Genomic DNA, 8,767 nt, shown 5'->3' with positions numbered 1-8,767 from the left:
TATATAATAATATATAATTATATTATATATAATTTATTTTCCGTTCGTATTTACTTCTCAACTCAAAATAATAAATTTATTCTATGAATTATTCTGTGCAAGAATGCATATGCTAATACTTGAAGATCGAACAATTTGATCTGAATTTAACATCATCGGTATTCACTCTCTGGAATCGCATAAATCTAAAACACATATCGAACTCCGACGATTTGTCAGCGCGTTCTTCGCAATCCATTGATGTTAGGTATTTAGGTGTGTTTGTATGTATTTATATCTACATAGATATATACTCAATACTATATTACATATTATAAAAATTTGTAAAGAATTTGTTCGTTTAATTTGATAATTCTTTAAACGTGTCTCGGTATAAAATCCTAATTACATTTCTATCGTATTTTACAAATTTCAATAATTTCATTCAAATTTTATTCGTTAGGAAAAAACAAAGAAACTAAAAAAGAACATTAAGAATTGATTATCGGGTAAATATTTTTTCCAACGTATTTCAGCGTTATATTCTCTCTCTCTCTCTCTTATTTATATATTATTATTATTATTATTATTATTATTATTATTATGTGAATAATTAATTTTCAAATGTTTATTAATAAAAAAAAAACAATAAAATATTTGTCACAAATTAATATTTCATATGTTTAAAGAAAGAAAATACATTCGTTCGATTAATCGCGTTATGATTACTCGAATTTGAACAATTTTTCAATATAACGTAGAAAAAGAAGAAGAAGAAAAAAAAAACCATGTAAAACGATAAAACGATGAAAAATAATAATATTGATGAGCGAAGTTAGAACGAAGAAGAAACTTTAACGATTTCGTAAATCTTGTTCTTTTTATTAGGTCAATTGTACGATCTTTCCTCATCTTCAATATGTAATAGCACTATATAACTATAGAAACGTGTATTTTTATACGATGCATTTATGTTAGTATAAAAAGAATACTATGGAAATAAGCGTGACGATGAATCGGTGAAGATGATCACCGATACAATTCTGCTGTTAATCGAAGAATGGAATTATTGTGATGCTATAGGATCGAACAAAGAAAGAGAAAAAAAAAAGAAAGAGAGAGAGAGAGAGAGAGAGAGAAGGAAATGGCGTCCGTGCCACTTTAAGAAAGTAAGTCAATGTAATTCGTTGAAGTTGTAAGGTTGTACAGCTGTTAAATAGCCACGATCTTGAGACCTTCGTCTAGTCTGGATATCTTGTTACAAGGGCAACCTCGAATTTATTTTTTTACATTCTCTTCCTTTAAATCTTACGCTTATGCTTCCGTCTTCTTGCATTACTTATTATTATTTTTATATGTGTGTGTGTATGTATTGTTGATAAAATTTAATTTAAAATAAAAACATGTCATATATTGTAATTTTTGATAACTAATATACATGGCTATTTAATAAAAAATGTGTTTTATTATTAATAATAATAATAATTATTATTATTATATATATTATGTTTTATACTATTATTTAAAATAACAAAATATCAAATGAAATATATTTTCCATTAACAATATTTCGATTCAAGATTCGAAATGTAATAATAATCAGGATAATAAGAATTTTGTTATTTCCAATTATTTTGATTGAAATGTTAATATGATGATTCCAACAAATGATTATGTATTTCAAATATTCATACATATATTTTTGATTGATACTTAATTAGTGTTGGAAAAAAAAAAAAACAAAAAATTAATCGTGAATAGAAAACGAGGTTGACATGAAAATAAAATCCTTGTAACGTCTCTCTCTCTCTTCCTTCATTTAGAAGTATAATTAGATTTTGAAAAGATTGACAAATGATGGTATCTCGATATTAATTACAAATCAAAACGGTACTAACCTTTCGATAGCTTGTCGACCGATTCGAATCGTCCTTCGACCTTATTTCGCAAAGAATCCAAATCGAAGGGCGCTGTGAATCCATGATCCACGCTTCGGCTCTTACTCCTGTAAAAATATTACAATAATAATCTAATTGAATTTAATTAATCGTTTTATCAATATATTTAATTATTATTATTATTCTAATACATAATAACACACAATTATTTTATTTTCGTTTCGTCGTAAGCGTCGAGAAAAATTTTCCAAGGACGAATCGAGATTCGTCATCCGATTTTTTAAATATATTATATATATTTGACATTTTAAAAGAAAAAATCTTGTTTTTCTTTTTTTTTTTCAATTAAAAATTTGTCACTAAAAAACAAAAGCGAACATCTCTAACACGTTATATTATTATATTATAATATAACACATTCAAAATGCAGCGAGATGCATGCGCTAGTTTTTATATATGCAAATGTGTCTGTCTGTCTGTCTGTTTGTTTGTTTGTTTGTCCTCTGTGCGTGCGTGTGCGTGTATACGCTGCGTTATTATGCGAACGATGCGAAAGACAATAAAAAAATATAATGCAAAGATATTTCGAAAATAAAAACTAAAATTTTACGTTTAATATTTCACATAATTCTTTATATTGGCAATTAATCAAAGTTAAGCAATGTTTTTTTTTGTTTTCAATTCCAATTCGATTTCTAATTAATCTAATTGCGTTTCAATAATTTGACAAAAATGATCAATATACAAACACTGAACGTATAATTTTATATTTTCAAATTACAATATGGTCATTCGTCTCTCGAGATTAAAATAATTATTAATTAAAATAATAAAACAATTGTGGTTTCTTTTTTTTTTTTTTAATTTACTCGTATTCGTATTTATGTTTTTTTTTTTATTGTCTTACGAAAAACAAAAGATAATTCTATAGCTCAAATGAAAAAACATTACTAAACATACTGGAGCGTGTAATTGAAAAAATATATATATATAGATATGTATTTTTCTTTTGAATTTGAATGTTTATGTTCGAGAAAAAAAAATAAACAAAAATCGTTTCGTCTGTGTCAAAAAGTCGGTGACTAAAAGCTTTCGTTACAATGTTACATACCTGGTGTAAGACCCTATAAGACTCTCTGTAGATCTTGAATGTGTGATATCCTGGGACATTCGCCTGGACCTGATGTTTAAACAAACAATCCAAAAACAAGGCCAGTAAGAATACATGCAGTTCTACATGCAGTGGAGCTTAAAAAATAATAAGATTAAAAATGATTGAACGCTACAAAATTGTTCTCAACGAAGTATACGTTAGAAGAAATAAAATTAATCAAAAATATTAAAATAAAACTGAAGAAAAAGTAAAATAAACAATCAGAAATAAGAGTCCGAAGAAAAGGGAAAAGAAAAAAAGATTTTGCTCGGAGCATCGGTCCCATTGCATTTTTCTCTTTTTTTGTTTTCTTTTTTTTTTTTTTTTTAATTTATCTCTACGTTATATAACTATAAATTCATTAATGACAATTATAATCATTATTTGGATTGAATAATTTTAAAAAATAAAAGGTTTTTTTTTTATTAAGGCTCGAAACTTTAAAATAATCATCTCGTATGTAACGTTTTTTAATTTTTAATTATTAATTATTAATAATAATAATGATATAAAAATGATATAAAAATTGATGCCATAGAAAAATGACACAAATTTATAGGCTTATCGTTGATTCAAAGCTTTTAAAGGCGTTAAAAAAAAATAGATTAAAAAATGTATATGTTATCGTCATAGCCGGAAATCCGCCATTGCTAGTAATTCATCGGCATTCTCATTAATGCAAAGAGCCTTCCGATGAAGTCGGAAACAGAAGAATTCTTACAGTTTTTTCTAAGCATTAAACGTAATATTTTGATATTCTATAGAAAATCAAATTACTACTTAAACAACGTTAAAAAGAATACATTCTCGGGCACAGACACACACAGCCATTTGCAACCCCTCCCCCCCAAAAACTTTTCAAAGAAATATCAGAGAATGCAATGCTGTAAATTGTGCATCTTTGCAATTTCTTTAAAAAGTTTCAGTAAATATTTGTAATACTTTTAGCAAATAGATTTTAATGATTTTTATATTAAACTAAAGTACATTCTTTTGTCTACGCGTAGAATACTATATCGAGTTATAAATTTAGCATGTAAACGTTCAAAAAATGTCAGAGAATGCAATGCTGTAAATTGTGCATCTTTGAAATTTCTTTCAAAAGTTTTGACAAATGTTTTTATACTAAAAGTAAATAGATTTTAATGATTTTTATATTACATTAAAGTACACTCTTTTATCTACAAGTTGAATACTCATTTGAGTTATAAATCAATTTGCAAAGGTTCATAAAATGTCAAAGAATGAGATGCTGCAAATTTCTCTAACTTTGCCATTCCTTTGAAAAGTTTCGGCAAATATTTTTTATACTTAGATTGAATATATTTTAATGAAACTTATATTTAATTAAAAAAAACTGTAAGAATTCTTTTGTTTCCAACCTCATCGGAAGGCTCTTTGCATTGATGAGAATGCCGAGAAATTACTGGCAATGGCAGATTTCCGGCTATGACGGTAACATATACATTTCAAAAAAAAAAACGAAAAGAATGCGTTGGCATCAAAAAGCGTGCGGCGTGTGTATTCGTTTTTTTTTATTAAAATTAAATTGTGAAAATGACAAAATCTTTCAACTCGTATCAAATTAGATTTAACAATCTTATGAATATCTTCGTATTAAAAAATTGTACTTAAGCTTGTGAACCAGAAGTCTGAAAAGGTAACATTTCTTTTTGTAATAAAAGTTTATTTCACATCTGTACACGCACACACGTAAGCATACACAAATCTATTCACGCATTTCTCAACACTCATACATTACCTAACGATTTTCAATAATTCTATCGAAATTTCATTTCGATGGATATTATGGGTGGGATGGAAAAGTTTTGAATCTAATATAAAAACAATATGTTTTTATTGGTTAAACTTTTATTTTTGAATATAAGAAAAGCACAAAATATAAGTTTTCTTTCGTTATCCTCAAAACTTTACAATCCTCCCACGTTATGGCAATCAATTCGAACGAGTATCAAGCATTTTACGTTACAGTAGTAAACACAGAATATAGGAGTCTAAAAATACAAAATAAAAATTTAAAAAAAAAAAAAATAAAAAAAGAAAAAATAAACCAGATATTTGTACGTCTAGACTGAAAAGTGATATTTCACTATACCAGATGCGAATATTCTTGGCAAATGTTTTATAATCAAAATTCAGATTCAGACGCAATAATACGTAAGAATAATTAATACTTTTTTTAGTTTAAAACGTATAAATATACCATCATACCGATTCAAAATATTCTGATATAGAAAAAACAAAAGTATTATAAATATAAATCGCCAAAAAAAAAAATAAAAGAAAAAATAATTCATTTAATCATTACCACATATTAACGATAATTAAACGAAATTAAACGAAAGATATCGGGTGTGTATTAAATACAGAATTTCTTTTCTTCCGTTGTTTATGAAAATGATCCGTTATCGCGGTCGGTAATAAAAAAAAAGAAAAAAGCAAACAAAAATAAAAGATGTTAAAGATTCCGTTCTTATCGACTGTGAACGATTAGTAAACAAATAAAAAAAAAAAAGAATACGTATTTTAAAAGCTGATAGATTGAAATGGAGAATTATTGACACCAGTAAAAGTTAAGATTTTTTACGCGACGAAGGACAAATGGGAATTTGAAAATTTAAAAGATATGTGCGTTGCTTAGAGTAAAAATAGGTAAACAATTGGCGATTTGCCATTTTTACTTTGATGTGAGTAAGCTGCTCGTGCAGCACGAGACTTTCGAAATCGCATGTAAGACCAGAGATATGGATTTAAGCGTGCATGTAGCATGCATGCATGCGTGTATGTGTGTGTCCGTGTTTACGCATATGTGTTTATGTGAGAGGAAACGATTACCGTGGAGATGTTCCTTTCGATTTAACGCAACTAAAAGAGTTCTTTGTGCATTCAAGCAAAACACCTGCTCGGTTATATATAAACAATTTTTTTTCTTTTTTTTTTTTCACTATTAACTAATCAAATTGATCAATCGATAAGACGTATATTTCCCCTTTCTAGTTTCGATAACATTTATATACTAAATTGTATATATATAAATGTTTTGTTTATTTTTTTGTATTACACACATTTACCAGAGTAGATTAAAAAATTCGTCAATCGGTCCCGTGTATCGATTTTTTATGAATAACAATCTTAAATTTGTATCGATTAATTTTAATTTATACGCATATTTAAATTTTCCTTCGATGATAAAAGTAACTTTTCTTTTTTTTGGTATATATATTGCGTTTATTTTAATATATTTTATTTAAGTTTTTACCAGTTATCGTTGTTCGATATATTATTACAACAATAGTTTTTAACAATTCATTTAATTACCTACCAGTATAATTATTAACTTTCTTTTTTTCCCCTGGGCGGGGGTGGGGGAGGAGGAGGAGGAGGAGGATAGGTGGGGTTTCTCATTTAGAGAGTCAGTAAGGTTTCTTCATAACTCGTGCGAATAAAAAGGAACTCGAGTGCAATTTTATTGCATCGTCGAGCTTTCGTCGAGTTTCAATTTCGTTCGAATCGAAATCAAGATCGAAATCGAAATTGAAATCGAAATCGAAATCGAATGAACGCGTATCGTTAGATCTTATTTTTTTTTTTCTACCCCTCTTTCATTTTCTATAACATTTTAATCTGTTCCAATCGTTTGTTGTGTATATATGGGTAAAAATTAATCGAAAAATTAAAAAAAAAAATAAAAAAGAAAAATAAAATAAATTCTCTACGAATGTAAAGGAAATTAAAAATAATGATGATATATTAAATTCCGAGATTGAAAAAATAGAAATAAAAAATAAACGATAAATAAATAAATAAAAATTGTCGACGGAAATGTAATTAATCGAACGTCATTTCAAATATATTGTATATCGTTAAAACAAATTCTAGATTTTCAGGGGTAGTGGGGGTGGGGGGGGGKKGAGAAGGATGGTATAGTAATAGATTGGTATTACTACGCTATTACTCGAAATTCAAGGTAACATACGATAAATCGAATTTTTAGAGGAAATGAAGTATTTCACAGGTAAAAATTATTATTGCTTATAAATTAATCTCGAAATCAGATAAAAAGAGAGAGAGAGAGAGAGAGAGAGAGAGAGAGAGAGAGAGAAAATACAAATCGTAAAAAGAAAATTCAACGATGTTGCAAATCTGTTTTTACGATGATCGATCGATGGCCCCCGTTTAATTAACACTCACAATGTCTCGCTATAATTAAATCTCCAGGAAGAAAAGATGAAACTAAAAAATTATTGATAACAAAAACAAAAATTAATAAAACAGGAAAAAATAACGATGTATCGATAATGACGACGACGATGTATCCTAATGAATTTATATTATCGAAATAATTGACGATTATTAATATATTTTTGACGATATAATCCTTTATGGGACGTAGAGGAGATTTCTGCTTTAAAATCGGGTAACTATGAACGAATATTATTTTTTACACGTAATTTATTTTCTCTTCAATTTATGGTGCACGTATAATCGTTAAAAATAAATGGTGTCACCATAATTATTATAACGATTGTTAATTAGTATTCGATGGATTTATATTTATTGATTATATATATTCTTTTTTTAAATCATGGGAAAAAAATTTGACCATGAAAAGATAATAATAATCGAGTTATAGTGAAAATAATCTAATTGTAGATAAAAAAAAATAAAAGAAAACAAAAGAGGCAAATTTATTTTTACATCCGTATTATCCCCCGCCCCCCCAACCCCAGGAGATAGAATTTGTGTTAAATTTTCTTTTGCGTTATTTAAATTTTTTCCGAAATGGAAGAAAAGAAAAAAAGAACAAGATGAGGAAGAGATAATATAAAGAACGTTTAAATACGTTTTTCTTTTACGTCGTAGTGGATAAGCGTAGGATGAAGGCGAATCAATAAGCTTCCGTTGCAAGTGTTCCTTCTCGTCGTCTCGTGGATATAAATAATAATTCCGATGCACGTTGCCAATCTATGAATTTTCTCATCTAATAAAAACATCGACACTTTTATCTATATATATATATATATATATATAGAAATAAAAATACTTATATATGTTTAAACGTTATATTAACTTATCTACGTAACTTATCTACGTTGAAACTTTGTATAAATTTTTTAATTTATACGCGCGTAAGTAATAACAAAACTATATCGAAATTATCATAGTTTTACTTCTTCTTATTTATTTTTAATTTTGTTCGTTCATTATTTAAATACAAAAATTAAACGAATCAACGTGTCAACATTTTTATTAATCGCGTTTCTTCACTTTTTCTTTGTTTTTTTTTTTGATTGATTTTATTTTTATTTCATTTATTTTTACGTGGAACTAAGCAAAACCAACAACAAAATTTCTAACGGGGTGTTATCGGATATTTACGCGAAATGATTTATTGTAACGCGTCTGCCTTTAGTTATTGTGTCATGGCGTAGGATTCGTTTATTCAAATAAATTCTAGCTCGTTTTTGACATCTATTTTCAATCTAGATAGATATATAGTTGATATACAACAGATGGATATATACATTCGTTGAAAGAATGGTTAAAGTAATTGTTATAGAATGGTTTTCTTTGTATTTTCTTTTTTTTTTTTATATATATAAATAATTTTTATTGATGCTTTTTTTTATGTTTTTAATAAAACTTGTTATATTCACATTTGCAGTGAATAAAATTCAATATTCAATGTTTGTTTTCTAATATTTCTTTCTTCTTT

At 27.0% G+C, this 8,767-nt stretch overlaps 1 protein-coding gene across 20 annotated transcripts in view; it reads right to left on the bottom strand.

The window, feature by feature from the left end:
• Positions 1 to 8,767, bottom strand: part of LOC106784475 (TLD domain-containing protein 2) — a 150,822-nt gene that overhangs the window by 44,565 nt on the left and 97,490 nt on the right. For 15 of the 20 annotated variants that reach the window (XM_014744052.1, XM_014744040.1, XM_014744036.1 and 12 more), the window contains 2 exons: positions 2,989 to 3,057; positions 1,878 to 1,984 (listed from right to left, as the gene is read on the bottom strand). In XM_014744052.1, coding sequence (XP_014599538.1) covers positions 1,878 to 1,984; positions 2,989 to 3,057 — 176 coding nt within the window. The remainder of the gene's footprint in view (positions 1 to 1,877; positions 1,985 to 2,988; positions 3,058 to 8,767) is intronic. The other 5 variants (XM_014744056.1, XM_014744053.1, XM_014744060.1 and 2 more) reach the window with 1 other exon arrangement.

This window comes from Polistes canadensis, unplaced genomic scaffold (genome assembly GCF_001313835.1).
Source record: "Polistes canadensis isolate GaletaPanama2010 unplaced genomic scaffold, ASM131383v1 scaffold_36, whole genome shotgun sequence".
In the NCBI taxonomy this organism is placed as follows: Eukaryota; Metazoa; Arthropoda; class Insecta; order Hymenoptera; family Vespidae; genus Polistes; species Polistes canadensis.
Note: the sequence above shows the minus strand (reverse complement) of the source record. Positions and strands in the feature narration are given on the sequence as shown.